At 39.4% G+C, this 17,071-nt stretch overlaps 1 protein-coding gene across 2 annotated transcripts in view; it reads right to left on the minus strand.

The window, feature by feature from the left end:
• Positions 1 to 16,647, minus strand: part of LOC117556857 (potassium voltage-gated channel subfamily H member 7-like) — a 36,598-nt gene extending 19,951 nt beyond the window's left edge. For both annotated transcript variants that reach the window (XM_034232415.1, XM_034232416.1), the window contains exons 1-5: positions 16,281 to 16,647; positions 15,663 to 15,893; positions 7,072 to 7,227; positions 2,864 to 3,298; positions 1,366 to 1,577 (exon numbers count right to left, since the gene is read on the minus strand). In XM_034232415.1, the coding sequence (XP_034088306.1) occupies positions 1,366 to 1,577; positions 2,864 to 3,298; positions 7,072 to 7,227; positions 15,663 to 15,893; positions 16,281 to 16,356 (1,110 nt within the window). In that variant the 5' untranslated portion in view covers positions 16,357 to 16,647. The remainder of the gene's footprint in view (positions 1 to 1,365; positions 1,578 to 2,863; positions 3,299 to 7,071; positions 7,228 to 15,662; positions 15,894 to 16,280) is intronic.
• Between the last annotated feature and the right edge of the window lie 424 nt (positions 16,648 to 17,071).

Here is a 17,071-nt window from a genome sequence, read left to right on the forward strand (position 1 = left end):
TGTTTCTCTTTGTTGATCAAAGAAACCTTCAAGTACTTAATTCTTATGATAATTATTACCGAAGCCCACCAGCTTACAGACTTCAAGGACTGGTTTGACAGGAGCTAAGACACACAACTATAAGTGCTCTGCAGTCAAACAGTATTAAGTAAAGACAGCCACTCTAGTTTGACAAGTACATTTCAAAAGTCCCAGCACCATGAATAATCTGACTGTCACTGTCTTATTCCACATTTTCAAGAGTTCCACATCTGTATTCTTGGTAAAAAACTGTTAATAATTTAGTGAAGTGTTAGCTGATTAATATTCTTCTACATATAATGACACAAACTTTTCCCTGTGTAAATTAACTCTGGCTAGATAGATCAATTATTCAGTGTGCTTGGGAAGGCCAACATGTCCCCTGTTTTTGGCTTAATAAGCAGTGACAGACAAAGAGAGAGGGTTCTGTAATGGCAGAAAATAGTGCAAGGGTGAGGTTCAGGATGAGTGTGGCGGGTCCCTCTTTATATTTCAGCACATTCCCCTATCTTCAACACATGAATTATAGATGTTCTCATGATAGCAGTCAGGGAGTAGATGCAGTGTTCACATCTCAACGGTTTCTCTAAACTCAACACAAATGTCAGCAGGGAGGGGGAGCGTTTAATCATGATGATGGTTATTTTTCATTTATGAATGAGTGAGGTCTGTTGAAAGATTTTCAAATATAAGGTTTAGGCCTATGTATTTTTGTCTTTCTATTGAATACCCGGATGAAACATAGGCATCCAACAATCAAAATGATGGCACATTTTTGAACTATTAGCTTTCTTTGGCAACAGGGAGAAGAAGGTCAAATGTAGTGCAACTACACAGCCCTTGCCTCATCACAGAAAGTGTTGGTCCTGCTGCATTGTCCTTGAGCCAGAAACTGAATCCCCTCTGAATCCCTGCAGAAGGCTTGCAAGTGAAAAGATGAATTTCTTTTATAATGGATTAGTAGAATATCCTTCCTCTCCCTTTCCGAATCAATGACCCTTAGCTAATGTTAACGAGTATGAATTGTACCAAGCTTCCTCAATATTATCCAAACTCTCTCTACAATTAGGAATGCCCAATTACCCTTCACCCTTTTGCCCAATGTCTCTCCTCTACGGCTGACCTGGGTAAGCATTGGACAGACAAATGTAACCTACAGTAGGTGAACCTTTGAATCACCAGCTGCTTTTTATTTTTACCAGCCAGCAAGACATTTCCCCAAACGTATGTAGGAGCCAGTGCCATCACAGAAGCAAGGATTATTGATTATGATGGTGGGGGAACATTTTGACCATGGTTCAGTAGATACTGCAATATCAAAGAGAGTGGAACTTCCTGACTTACCTGTGTGACTTTCTCTGTGACATTGTGAGTTCTTTCTTTGACCTTTGGTGCTATGATGGTTGTCTCGGATGTTGGTGGAGAATGAGCCTTATTTTCAGTCCGCTCGTTGAAGTTCAGTGCAATCAGGGGGATCTTATGGATGGTGGTATACTTGTTGATGTTAGAATCAGAGGTAGAGCCAAGCAGGCTGGACTTCACATTATTAAAAGGGCCTGGGTGAACAAATAACAGTCACATTAGTCCCCTTGGTAAACATGGAAAGTTGACACTTCTTAGTTAAAACCCAAGCAATGGACGTGTGATAGGTTTGAAAATGAATGTCAGTCTGCTCACTCAAAGCTTAAGAATACAAAAGTTATATTTATATAAAAGGTATTGGAGTATGTCTTAGCAATCATTGATCTCACAAAGGGTTGCATGACTGATTTTAAACCTGATTCCTATGATTTTAGTATTAAAGTGACATATTTATAGTAGTACTATACTGTAGATTAAAAGATGTTCCGAGCTGTACATTAACAGCAAACCACACTTAAAAGAGTAGCATTGTTTTCTAGCATCAGTGGATAACGGAAATTCTACAGAGAAAGTTGGGCTATATTCCCTATAAATGGCAAATGCTATACGAGTACACTGTGGATATTGCACTTGGCTTTGAAATAGACCCACATATTAAGTGAGGTACTAGTTTTTTTCATTTAGAGACATTAGTTTTTCAATGTCACATATTCCTGAACAAAATATTCATAGGAATGTATGTGTGGCAACAGAGAGCTATTGAGTACAACATAAGTGGTTCTCTTACTGACATGATTATGGTAAATTGAAAGCTCCGCAATTTTTAAATTATTTTTTCAATATTTAATGTATACTTAATGGCTTGTGTAGCTTGAAACAATACCTAGTCAGCAGAACTAATACAAGCATAGATTCATGCCGTTTAATCTAATATCAACGATTTGTAAGCCCATGATGAGAGCACATAAAGTGTGAAGCTTATATGATCGCTTTATATGATTTTAAAGACCACTGATATGATAAAATCTCTCCGGTTGTTGAAGGGTACAATCATTTCGAATAATTGGGTCCGCTCAACCCATTCACCAAAAGAGGATCTGTGAAGAGCATTTATGCCGATTGCAATTCTTGAAAGTGGTAAAAAACAGAACTGAGCAATAAAACTGTTGGCAGAAATACAGGATTACCTCCAACATTTTCTAAAGGCAGTCTTTGAATAAAAGTATACACATTTAAGAAAAGCTGATAAAATCATAGATAAGAAAGGCAATTTAGACAAAACATACGCCTCTTAAATAACACATTTGTAGACCTACTCTGCAATCAATGTGTACATTGCCATGCTGACCCTAGTGTCACATAGTTGAGGTAACATTGGTCTGCATTCGAGGCTAACTCAAGCATAATGTAATGTAATGGCTGGGCCAGTGTGCTGCTGTACACTAATCGCAGATTGGAGCCATTCGTTTTCCTTACATACCTTCGCTGGTAGTACGATCCCCGAATATGCTTTTGGAATTGGAGCTGTAGGCCTCAATTTCATGGACAGATGAGGCTCGTCTCATGCTGTTAAAGCTGCCTCTGGGGAAGGTGTTTGACAGGGTGGTGGAGGACTGGTGCGGCTCCGTCTGGTACAGCTTCTCCCAGAGGAGTATGGGGGATGAATGGTCAATTGGTTCAGGCCCGACACTAGCCTGGGAAGAGTGGTGGCTTGAGCCTTTGAGGCCTTGTGTGTCATTGGTCTCAATGGGACTGCAGATGCTCTTGGTGGGTGAGGGGAAGCTCTGCAGGGCCATTGAGCCCTCATTCTCTTTGGGTTGGTCCACCATCACAGCATCAGGGTCCTCTTGCGGAAGTGATTGCTTGGTGTTCATTAAGCTCAAAGCAGCCTGGCGGAAGCGGAAGAATCTACTCCCTAAAAAGTGAGAACAAATTACGAGAAGGCTTGTTAATTGTTTAGAGTACAGCACTGAAAAACAAAGTCATCCGTGAGCCATATTTTTTACATAATGAATAAAGTAAAGTCATAATTGGATAAGAGTTTTTTGCTGAACAAATAAGTCCAAATTGGCTGTAGATAGGATCACACATCCACACATTTATGCATTAACATACACATAACCTCACAAGCACTTAATTTTCAGCCTCCTAGGAGAGAACTGTGACCAACAAAGGGTGGGGAAATGTTGTTGGCCGAGAGACAGAAGAAGTGACATATAGTATAAAGCTGCAGGTTACATTAGAAGCACATTTTTAGCTATTGCAAAGGTCATGAAAGTTAAACCAGAGGACAACCACACTCCTTTCTTTGACTTTAGGACAATCTATTATTATATAATTATACCTTGCCCTTAAAGTTCTGGCTAGAAGCCCTTTAAGCAACATTATTACTAAGAAAGTACATGGAGTCTCTAAGTTGAGAACGGCAGGTGCTGAAACATATCCCTTCATAAATAATCAAAATAAACACATTTTGGCTCTGATGGGACAAGTGTTGAAGCCTCAATGTACTTTAAAAAAAAGTAATAGTACAGGATGTCCGCACTGGATTTGCAGGAGTTATATATATTTTTTGTTTCTGCACTAAAGAAAGGTAACTGACGCTTCACATCTTTTTAAGAAGTGTTGAGCAGAAAAATACACAAATGTGTTAAAAGTTTGCCTTTTAAAGAAGATCATGGTTTTGCCATATTGTAACTTATCTTTTACAGCATGAGAAGGAGCAGATAGCACAATCGATGTATAATGCCTCATTAATTTGAGAGAGGAAACTAATGTTTCCACAGGAGCTACATCTTCAGAAAGGACACAGTAGCACATGTTAATGACCTCTTGGGACAGAGTGAAAGTTTTGACCCATTAACAATAGAAAAAAAGTGAAAGTGAACCCGGTCTCACTCACGAGACACCCATCCCTCAGCAGCCTCCTTAGATAACAACATTGCCATCTGTTTCCATTCCCTGGCCAAATGTGCTAATGTTACAACTATAGCAAAACAAAGCAAAAGAGCAATGACACTCAACAAGTTTCCCGGAGAGTAACATAACGGCATGCTGAGCCGGCAGGAGATAAGGAGGACAACCTTCCTGTCTCTTCTTTGCAGGGAGACTGTGACATCTAAAGCTACTAGGTCCATAAATTATCCATTCATATTTTAGAACATACCTTTCTCTGGAAAACTGACATTCCAATTAGCCTCTTCTAAAATATTCATATAGGTGCCTCTTATTGTAGTTTTATATATAGCAAGGCTGCAGAGTCTTATTATTACAATTTGGGTTTACGGTCATTAGAGTGGAGTGCAGGTGTTTGCATTAGTCTGTTGCTAGGTTTAAATGGGATGCTGTGTTAATTGGACAATCCATCTGCTGTACGAGTGGAACAACTGCTCTGTCTCTCCCCTTTGTGTGTGGCCCTGGAGATGTTACTACACCTTGCTGCTATTTTGACAAAAGCCTTTTGAAGCTTTCCTGAAAAAATCTTATCAGCAGTTTACAGTGCTCTGCCAAAATCTCCTGTGAGGTGTTTTCAAACCAATTCACACCTGATTTGAAAGGACTCTGAGGACTAGCACATAACAGGCCACACGCCAATTGATCCTAACAACTCACATGCCGACATTTCCTTTAAGTGGTAAGAGGTTTACATATTTGGGACCCCCTACTGATTACATTCCTAGGTTAATTGCGAAAATGTCCTAAAACAGCATGTGATTTAACCTCTAAATACCCTATTATCGGAAATGATTGAGAATCTCTTATAAGGTTTGATTTTTCCTAATACTGTGGGGGACATGTCAACCTGTCTTTCCCAAAATACATGTTTATTCTTGTTATTGGGACAGCTTGCGGCTGAGAATCAGCATCTCCAAGGCCATTGTTTTCTGCTGGAAAACATTGGATTGTGCCTTTTGAGCTTTGAGTGAGAATGCTTCTTCACGTGAACAAATTGAACTCTCTCAAGGTCTTGTTCACAAGTGAAGGAAAGATTGAGCGCAAGATTAACAAGGCGATCGATGCGACATTAGCAGTGACAGTCTTTTGTGGTGAGAAAAGGGAGGCAAGCCTGAAAGCGCAGCTCATGATTTATCAGTGGATTTTTGTTCCAGACATCAGCCATGCTAATGAAATGTGGGTAGAAGAGAAGCAGCAGCAACAGTGTGTCCATGCTTTTAAAGATGGATGAGGAGCTACATCGTTTAGAAAGAGTAGAAGTGGACTTTATTATTGAAAGGAATTTAGCTGGACTGGGCCTCTATTTCAAAAGTGTATAGCTTATAAAGCTGTTGATTGAACAGAAGTCCCTGTGCACTGAACAGTGTATCTTTCTGCCCAGTAGTGTGTAAGTATTGTTTCTGGTTTGGGGCCTTGAAGGCATGTGGAAGTTGCTGAGTGTTGTGTTCTAAATTGCAGCTCAGGGAAAGAGGGATTACTCTCTTCCAGGCTCAATATTGGGCTAGTTGACACCTCCAGTTTTATTGCCTGCTGTCAACAGCACCACATAATAAGCTCCCCAATGTACAAAAATCACTTTTCATAGGCTGCTTCACCAAGTGTATGGTTGGGCTATACAGTATGGGCATTTTCTGGCTATTTTCATACACATCTAAAGAAATGTTGTGGTGTGGAGAAAAGGCATTGTATGCAGATAATACCCTGGTGATATCTAAAGGCTGCTCGAAGACAAAGACAACAGTTAGGTCATACTTCAAGTGTAAAGTGTACAAGAAGTCAAGACTCCTTCTAATCAGAAGTTACATCACATGTTTGTCTACGCCAGCTACCCACAGGTCTCCTCGCCGTAGCACGGTCACAAGCAATCAACTCTGATTAGCAATGTTAGCAACAGACAGAGACACACACTCACACATAGGCATTCACACACATGCATGCACGCAACACACACACGTCTGAATGCATACACGCACATACACGCAAACACACAGTACAGCACAAGCAGAATGCCAGAGCTCTGGAGGAATTCATGCTGAGTGAAGTGGATAGCTGAGCTCCGGTCAGAGAAGGGATGCTGAGTGCCTACAATCAGGGAGGGGCTGGAATGTCTCACTGACATTTACACCTACTGATACAAATCCAAATAAAAAAATAAGGGAGCTGTATATTCTGCTCTGCGGAAATACATAGAACAGCTATAACAATTAGGAATGCAACATTTCAACAAGTGAAGGGTTCGTAAGCAGATCGCTGCATGTTATCATTGTACACGTATACTGCAATGTACTGAGCACTAAATAATGCATACTGCTGGAATAATAGAAGTTTGAAGGTTATACTGAGCATCTCAGGGGAGTGAATAGATCGTATTGAGTGCTTAATTTGGGTCTAATAGCCTAATATGTATAATATGTAAAGGGTAGGTCGATTGCATCCCTCTTATGCAACTTTAATTGGTTGTTTACGAATGGTGTTATCTCAGAAAAGGTGCACAGGTTTTATTGGTAAGAAAAAAAGAGAGAAATTGTTACACATCAATGAAAGATGCATGCCATGCAAACTTCACATTCTGATTTATTATTGCCTACGTCAAGAGAGAAGGATTTCCCCTGACTTTACTGGTGCGGGTTAAACATTTAATTCCAATTCAGAAAAATACCTACCTTACCAACAAAGTACAAAATACCCTCATTTGTGTAGCAGTAAAGAAGGAACAGTATATCAAGTACTCACTTTGATCAGACTTTGAAGGGGATGTTGGGCTTATCTTCTCTGTGGAGTTGTCACTTTCCTCCTCCACGCCATATTCAAAATTTAGGATAAACATCATCACCAGGCCTTCCTCATTTCTCACTGGGATTACGTGAATATTACACTGAAAGTCGGATCCTGAGAGAGAAACAAAGAGTCATACATTAACTTTCCCTCTGTCTTCTGCAAGTGTACAAGGTCCCAACATAGATCCCAAAACAATTATGCCAAAAAGAAATTTAACAGATACTATCACAATCAGGCTTTTATTACGAATGGAAATTAAATGTGACCGCCTCCCTCTGGTTTCACATGAACGTCGGGAAAAGAGAGGAGAGGTTCATCCGATTTGAAGGTCAATGTCAGAGCAAATGAAATAGAGAGAGCGATAACATAAGTAAGCCAAAACAAAGTGTATGTGCGTGTGTTCATGTGTGCTGAATGCCCCATATAGATGCACTTTTAAGTATTTAAGAATCAAAATTAAGCTTAGCAGGGGACAGATATGATGCAAGAGCCACAGTATGGTGCAGACAGCAGGATTTAGTAGAATAGATCAAACAGGCAGCACAGATTACAGCCAATTTAGAGGATTGCAGTGTGCTCTTAGGAACAATCAGAAGAAGAACTGAGCAACTGAGCATCGTGTGAGGCTTTGAAGCGGAAAACAATCCACGATCTAAACTTAGTCTGAAGCCGAGAATATCCCAATTTTTCAGCTGAACTGGTTATAGCTGTGTTAGTGGAAGCAATTGATGCCTGGGGGTGCAACTGCCCACCAATAAAACTTGCCACTCACTGGACCTTAAGCTACACCCAAATAGCTGTACAGCAAGGGGAGCATACAATGCAGGCACTATCTCTGGTACAGGAGAAAGCTTTATTGGAATTCCTTACATTTTTATGTTATATTCAAAAGCAGTAACATCCTTTTATTAGGGAATACATTAAATGCTTTGTGTTGCCTGACCTATAACATCACAGTGTCTAGTAGTAACTGACACTTTGCCTATCTATGTAGGTCTGTCTGTCTTTCAGTCCGGCTTGTTGTTTTTGCTCCTATAGCCACAGAGGACACATATTACCAGTGTTCAGTGTAATCTCCGCAGGGCTCACAGACACCCTGCCAGCAGCATTCATTAGCAGTAGACTTGCTGTCCGACTAAATATAACAAGCTCCGCCGGCCCCGACATGCCAAAGTTCTGTTGTAAGGATTTACATCAAAACTCACAGAAATGATTATTGATTGTCACCAATGACAATATGATAATGTAGTTTCAATACAATAAAAAAACATAAAACATTGGGACCTAATTTGAAAATGCAATGTCTCAATGGTAGCATTTGAATGAAAGGATATATATATAGCACTGCATGTGTGTGTGTGTGTGTGTGTGTGTGTGTGTGTGTGTGTGTGTGTGTGTGTGTGTGTGTGTGTGTGTGTGTGTGTGTGTGTGTGCTGTATGTGTATAATAAGACCTGCGGATGTGCACTCCACACCCATCTTGTCTCGTGTCAGGTCTGCCTGGTTATGTTGTAAAGTAGAAGAGCGGTGCTTTGAGAGCTGGATAACTGCATGTCCTTAGACAGAAAATCCCTTTTTTTCATAAAAAGCCATTTTGATGCATTACCTAGAAATCGGTCACTTAAATCTTCATTGTCCATTCCCTAAAAAGGAGCATTTCAGGTTTGACTTTGATCAGTTTGATGTAACAGAATGCTTATTGTTCAGAGTGAGAATGTTATTCAGTATCAACCTTTAATTTTCTGATAAATCCTGAAGGAATTAATCTCGTCAGTGATAAATCCTCATAATCTTCCATCTAAAATTGTGTGCTCATTGGTGTGTTTTTTCTGGGCATCTTTCCCTTTTTTCAAAATTGGACTATTGAGATGCAAAAAAGAATCCTGGAATGGATTCAGTTCACTTTTAAGCATGACACATTTATAATTATAAAATAATAATTGTAAGATCTAACCACATATTTTTATAAATTACATTTTACCCAACACTCATGTGGTTGTTAACATTATGAGAAAGATATACATGTATCCAATTACATTGAGACCTTTCTACTGAAACTGAGTCACTCAAGAATAGACAACTTAATGACTAATTAAAATATATTTCTATATTAGTAAACATTTGGAAATGTTAAGTTTCCCTGTCTGATTGAATCAATAGTCTCACTATAGAGCAAGGCAGTGATGAGTTATGTGTACTGTACAATTAGAACACAAAATGGTAACATTCCTCCTCATTATATTGCTTAGGCACGCATCTTAATTTGGCTCTCTGTCAGTGGTTTCCTAAGTTTTCTGATTAGAGCAATAACGCCTGCATTAAATATGAATTGAAATGCTCACTGAATGCAGCTGTGAGCAAATAAAACTTGCTAACAACATTAGGGGTTTCTTGCTACATGATTGCATGCTTACTTGCAAACATATTCATTATCTTAAGTATATTCTTTTACAGCATATTCTTGCGTCTTATAGCTTTGTGATGTAACTACATTATCAGCCGACATTATATATTTACAAAAGAATGCAAATGTGGATGAAATGCTATAAATAATATAAAGTGAATTGCTCTAAAATAACTGGAAAAATGAAAAAACATGGAATAGTTATATAAGTTGATAACAACAGGGACATATAGCAGCAAGCCAAGACTGTAAATTCAGCAGAAATATTTCTGGGCGGGAGTTTATCTTACCAGATGGGAAAACAATGGTCACGCTTAAAGGCTAAGCCATGGGGGTCTCCTCTCATCTGGTCTCCTGCTAAATGCCACCTCTACCAAAATGGATCAAAGGAAAGCCTCATCATAACCGCTATGTTAAATCAGCAGAGACTGTGCAGCTCTATATCTATGGCGCTTTTCTTCCCTCAAATCAGTGGCAGAAAGCCATGTGATCCGCAGAGCTACACATGACCTTAAGAAAGATGGCCTAGGCCATTGATTGGGAACAACTGTGTTATTCATCTTCTTTTAGACTTCCAATAAATCCCAACAAATGCCAACAAGAGCCTACTGATATGATTTTTCGGGGGGGGAATGTTATATACGCAAAGCATTGGATTAATATGTTTCCTATTTGTATTACCCTTATTCTAAAACCCATTCAGATTATCCAATAGAAACACTGAGATCCACAGCATCCCATGATTTATGTGTAGTTAAAATAGTGTTATTGACATGAATATTAAGGTTTATACTATGAGCCTAAACCAAATGTGATATAATATCCAAACTTTCCATTGCATGTCAACATAAAATCATAGGATGCTACAGATATGTGAGAAAACCCCAGATAATAACATTAGATCTGTTATGTCAGCCCTTGTTGAGGGACTAGCAGCCTTGGCAGACAACTTCTCAGCTGCAGCGCCATGATAAATAAAACTATCAGACAGTTTTATTAAGAATCTATGGTCTTCCCAGATTAATTGGGAAATACTATTTGTTCTTTAATAGGACCAATTTAACATTTGTGATACTAATGCGTGTCACACGTCATCGTGCAGATACAGAATGAAAGCCTCAGGAAAATGTTTTTTCCTGTAAAAAACAAAACCATATTGGTTTGGCTAAACCACTTCACACTCCAATAGTGAAATAAGCTATGTTTACTAATGAGAATGACAACAAAATGTACTGGAAAAATAAAGCATTAAAAGGGAATACACTTAGTGTTTCCTTACTGTATGTTTCATTTTCTATGACATGAATCACAGTATATTTTAAACTCAGCCATGTTACCGATTGTCACAATCACGTTTGCATGAATGTTGTTATTTTAAGCTTTGATACCATCTGGTATCACCCTCAGTTTGATAATTTGACTTAAGGTCCTGCAGCATGTCTCTTATCTTAACACTTCAGTATGCTTAAAGTTATTTTTTCATCATCAAACAGCATCTGAATTCTGTTTTCGCCTGCAAGGAGAGGCTCCCAGTAACTTATTTGTACTATTCATTATTATGTCTTGCTCTTAATTATGGTGGCAAGCTTTCATCCCACTTTGAAGTTCAGCTTTTCTGAACACTTTTGTCTTTAGACACAGTCGGATATCTGTAGAGAAAAGCAACCCGCCTTTATAATGCCATCTTTTGACAATGCATATATTTATTAACAGAATATCAAGACAGCAATTATTTCAACAGCACTATTGTTCACACCGGGAAAATTGGGTACTCTTGTGGGAAATTAGAAAACAAAGCCTAAGTGCCATAAAGAGACGCATAGCAAATTAAGAAAAACACAAACAGCTGAAATGCTAAATGTTTCTCTTAATTGGCTTATTGTTTATTTGCAGCACTTTATTTGCCTTAATGTGATACTCAAACTACCACATAGATATATCCGCTACTACTGCATGTAATCATGCATCTTTAAGACATGATATAGTTGTACCACCACAACTCTGTTTGACCTGTGAGTCGTCATTGTAACAGTGTCCAGAGGATCACTTGGTTAAGCAGCAATGTTTTAATAATTGATGATGGAAATAGAATCTTCAGTAATGACATTTATATCATGAAAAGGGAGCTAATATTAATACACAGTCCCTTCGTTCAAAACAGGTGTAAATAAAATGTCTTGGCTTGTTGAGAAACACTCTACGTAGAAGGTCAGGGAAATAATAGACACTCACTGATAAACACTGCTCTACTGTCACTGATGTTAACCATGTCCGGCAGCTAAGGTCATGTTTGGAACGTATTGCATTTCAGATTTTTCATTTAGCTTGGATAGCACGAGTACTAAATGGTCAGCTATACATTATTATTTCATTTCATTTTAATGTGTTCCATTCATGGTATGCACAACTTCATTTATAATAATTGTTAACATAACATGCCTCTGTAAACATACCATTGACCGAAAAGGAGCAGGGAGAAGGAAATAATCTTATATTACCTGCAACTTTTATAAATCTTATTTAAAAACAAATCTAATATGCGTCCAGCCATTCCATCGATGTATTGATGCTTGATATTAATCAGCATGAGCCGATCTCCTCTAGGGAGGAACATGAGTACTATTTTTGTGCGCGGTTTTTGTATCTTTCTACAGATGTACTATCAACAAATGGAGCTTTTAAAAAGTACAACCCCAGACTACTTACTGCCTGGTAGTAATTCCTGTATAATGAAATCTGACATATTTCTTGTTCAGGGCTATTCAGCTTAAGCCAATACACAGGGTTATTGGGGCATAGCCAATTGGTATAGAGCATGTAGGGAGAGGCCATGCAAGCTAACCCTTTGTTTAGAGTCCTTAGGCCTTGTGGCAACATCTCGCCTCAGAAAGAGTGCTGTAAGCTACACAGCATGGCCTCATTTCATTTTAAATCAGTGTCTCAGAGCAATCACGGATAACTAGCAGCTATTTCTCAAACTTCATTTCATCTGTGTTTACATTTATCAATTCATAATATTGTGCTCCATGATCTTTGATTCTGTTTAATTTGGCGCAAAAGTTGGCACATTGGATGCAATAGACTGGACAAAATGTAAGTTAGCATACAGTGATTGATTAAGAGGAAAACACAGATGGTATGGAGAGGAATATTAGATTAACACCTCCAGTATAAGCATGCCATGAGATAAAAATAGCCAGAGGATGAACATTGCTGTGCAAATTTCAATTCCAAAGCGAAGTTGGACCTGTAATTTTCTGGTGTTCAAAGCTCCATCTGCTCCTCCTCGCTACCAATAAAATTGTTTGACATCGTAATTAAGGCTACGGTAGCAAACCCTCCAATTAAAAATAAATATGCAAATGAATCTATAATGAATGCTATATTCATGCTCTAGTAAATGAGCTTAAGTTACAGCGTGTTATCCGCACTTTCACTTGCACAGAGAATGAAAGCCCCACTGGGCTGATTTTAATTTGTTACATTTAACTGGACAAGCTGATTTCAATCTAACAAATGAAACCTGAGGAGGAATGCTCTGTTTGTGTTTCACCTCGATGATGACAAATAGATGTGCTCTTTGGGAGCGTGGCCATCCAAGCGTCCTGCAGCATGCCTCGTGCAGCGTAAGGCACCCCTGCCACTAAACCCACAGCAGGGGTACACGGCCCTTCAGTCCCCTCGGTGGGGAGTCACCTATGAAACCCTGCACCCACGCATACCACATGTCCCAGATCATTCAGCATGGGTTAGCTGAGCTGCCACTGTTATGCAGCCATTATCCATTTAACTTCTCTCTGCACGGTGTCAGCTTCCTTTTGTTAAGACTCATTCAGGTACAAAGTATTATTACACCCTGTGGAATAGGATAGCTTTAGAAAGCCTTCCAGGGAAAGCATTTATCTCATTGATTATGTATCATCGCTGGTTGAAGACTGCGCCTGTGGTATCTTCTCTCACAACCCGTCTTGGTAGTGAGCATAGAGGAGAACACAAACATGAAACGAAAGTGCCCTCATGCTAAAGGCCTCTGCCACTGTCCCAATTGTTCCACTACTTTTAATGTCCGAGCATACGCATAAGCAGCTTAACTTTTTGCCTTTTTAGTGAAACAAGCCAAAGCTTTGTTGCTCCTGATGTCGCCCAGCTTCCTTAAATCCTAGCCTTACTTTTTTTTGGTTTTCCACTGTTGTTATTGCTGGGAGATGAAAAACAAAATACTCTATGACGCAACACAATCCCTCAAAAAAGGGGCATGTAAGGCATGTCCACAGATTTTCAAACTTCATCATTCATACTGGAATAAATAGAACGAGCCAATATCGGAAACATGTCGTAGCTGGTGTATTTGAACCTGTCTGCATTATTTTGTATATACAGTAGGTGCATGGAAATGGACATGGTTTAATACAATGGATTAAGTGATCTGCACGTGAGAGCACAAAGATTGTGTCCCTCCTTACTAGTTTAATGCATTTACCCTGTAAGCTGCTCATTCCCAGTCCCTGCACTGTCAGCCCTGACATCTTTATTCATAAGCACACATGCTCACTGTAAATTCCTCCGAGGAGAATTAGGAGTTGTGTCTTGAAGCTGGGATTCACACCAGGGAGGATTGAGAAGACATATAGAGCAATGATTATGTCAGAAGGTTTCAGTAGCTCATCCGCCATGCTTTAAACATTACAGAAACATTATGTTTTTAGGGGTACAGCATATGTGTGCAAGATTGGAGAATCAATTAAGTATTAAAACCCTACTCGTCAAAAAGCAAGCTGTTCAAGCTCTCACAAACAGACCCTGGAGTGTTTTATGTAATTGTCTTTCAGGTTGAAACAATCTATTTTAGCAGTGTAGCAGCTGGCTCTTGGTTTCTTCCTGATGAGCATAAAAAACAAAAACAAAAATAGTAAATGCCAATGGCTGCTGATGGTAGATTAAACATGTATCCATGGCCTAGAATGTAATCAAACTCGCAATTAAAAATTAAAGACATGGCTACTTATGATTAAATAAAATATTATGTGTCATATTTTCCATCTTCTCCTCCTCATATAGATTATGTATGTACTGGAAGTAATTACAAGGTAAAGAATCCGAGCTAACAATATCACGCACACACACAGAAACGCTGGCTCTGTTGGTGCAAACAAAGGCACATAAGAAATGCATCTTCTTATTGTGTTGCTTTCTAAGAGTTTAACCTTGTTATTGACTCTGTACAGGTCACGCAGACCATAACAAGTCCATGTGAGTGTATGGCAGGAAGTGGTCAATCCAAGGATTTAATCTCCTGAGAGGTCACATGGTATTTATTTTCTGTGACACAGGTTTGCTCTGCGGTGAACTATTCATACTGGGTATGAAAATCACAACGTGGCTAAATACATCATGGACTCTCAAATTCACACCGAGTGTTCTTGATTTGGGAAGTGTAAAGCAGATGTATTTTTGGTAAAGCCAGAAGACATTGCAGACTTTACAGATCAGCAAGCTCTCACTTTGTCCATCAAAGCAACTGTGGATAATGTTATCTCCTGACTTCACACCTAATGCGCCATACTAATTCTAAGTTTGTGAGATGCACCGCATCATTTTGGCAGCCAGACTTTTAGTGCGTCATCCAGGCACATGAGGCTTTGAATCATGGCACTTTCCAAAAACGTCATAATTCTACCACTGTGTTTAAAACATCTTCACATGGAGGAGTCTGTCATACATCTACTGTAGTGCATACAATTATAATGCAATTATCAAACCTCGTGTCATATCTTTGTTTGGATATTGTTTTTGTTCTGCTTTACAAGGTGTCTCTTCTGAAATATCTATTCATAACTCTGGTGATGTATGAGTAAGAAGAAAGTGATGTGTAGCTGTTTATTAAGTACCTAAATAGCTTAATAAACAAACACTTACTAAAAGGAGTTACTTTGACTACCCTCATCTTATTTCTCCATCAGGGATCATGTCTGAATGTGAAACACATGTTGCTACTGACTGTAGCTGGTTGGTGACAGACTTACAGTCTGTCACCACAGTGAACATAGAGAGGATCTGCAGGAGGTGCTTCCTCAGAGCAACGCATTACAAAGGACCCCTCTCGTATTTGGGCATGGTGCTTTCGTGCCAAGTCAGTGACTTACCATCCTTGCGGTAGTAGGTTATATCCACCTTGCGCTCCTCTGAGCCAAACACAGCCTGGGCCACCTGGCTGATGGCCTCTTTCTCTGTCAGGTTGCCATGCATGAAGTCGCAGGTGCATGGTTTCTGCATGATGTCCGGTCGAGAGAAGCCTGTCATCTCACAGAAGCCGTCGTTGCAGTATATGATTGCACAGTTTTCCACCCTGGCGTTGGCTATGACAAATTTCCGGTCTGCATGGGAAAAGAAAAAGTATGCATTGTGTTCTACCTGCTGTGATAGCCTACATTACAGCCTTCAGTGTTCTCAGTTCACAAATAAAACCAATCAGCAATGACGTTGATAAAGTTCACTGAAACTGCATAGAGAAATAATCAACTGTTAATTTTGTTAAGCAAACCTTATTTAATAAAAAAACAAATAAACAGCCAATGTCTTTCTTTTTGTTTTCTCATTAAGTCTTTCCATAGATTCTTTTTTTGCAAACATGTTTTATTTACTTTTTAATGGGACGATCAAACCACAAAATGAATGTAATTCTTCGAGCCTAAAGTAGTTGTGTCATTTACTACGTAGTCTCTTATCAGGTAACAACAATTGTAAATTAAGAAGATACTTACTCTCTCCCTCGAATTTCCGAATAATCATTCCAAGGAATGTATTTTGTGGCGCAACGTGTCCTCTTCTGACAGGCATGTTTACACACAGATTATCCTACGATCTCCAGAAAGAAAAAGCGCCTTTACAAGTAAATCCCGAAGTTACTGATGTTGGCTCTGTGTGATGTTCCCTTGTCCACAGACCATACTCGACGCGAGCTCTCTCTCCACTTAAAATGACCTTCCCACTTCGCCGAGTTCTTTAGCCCACTTGTCTGCCTGGGCATGTGAATTCATGCCTCCTCACCGAAACGCACGGAATCGGGGAGGATTGCTCTTGTTAGATTCAGTTCGCAAAGCATTTCGCGTAGCTGGATGCGATCCTGACGTCCTCTGTGGCAGTGTGTTGTGTGCTTCCAGCGGGCAGTGGTTGATTTGCCGAGGGGAGTGACGTTGTTCCCATGGGATTTAGAACCCTTCCCTCCACCTCGGGTAAGGAATAAATCCATGCCTCGTGCACAGATTGAGCATTATGAGAATATGCGTTTATTGGGAATGTTATGCCTTTCAATATACTGGCCTGCACGACACAACACGAAGGGTACATTTTCAGCATTCTTGGTAAAGAGTGATACAATAAAAGCTGTTAGGCTTTCTTGGGGTTTATGTTCGAAACACAGATTATCCTGTTACCTAGTAGGCTATAGGCTACATTTGATATTTATACATGATTCAGCATTTTAATTTAGCACGTGTTGAAACTCGTTTGGACCTGCAATGTTAAGGGCCAAATATAGCCTACTATAATACTA

Source organism: Gymnodraco acuticeps, unplaced genomic scaffold (assembly GCF_902827175.1).
Source record: "Gymnodraco acuticeps unplaced genomic scaffold, fGymAcu1.1, whole genome shotgun sequence".
Lineage (NCBI taxonomy): Eukaryota > Metazoa > Chordata > Actinopteri > Perciformes > Bathydraconidae > Gymnodraco > Gymnodraco acuticeps.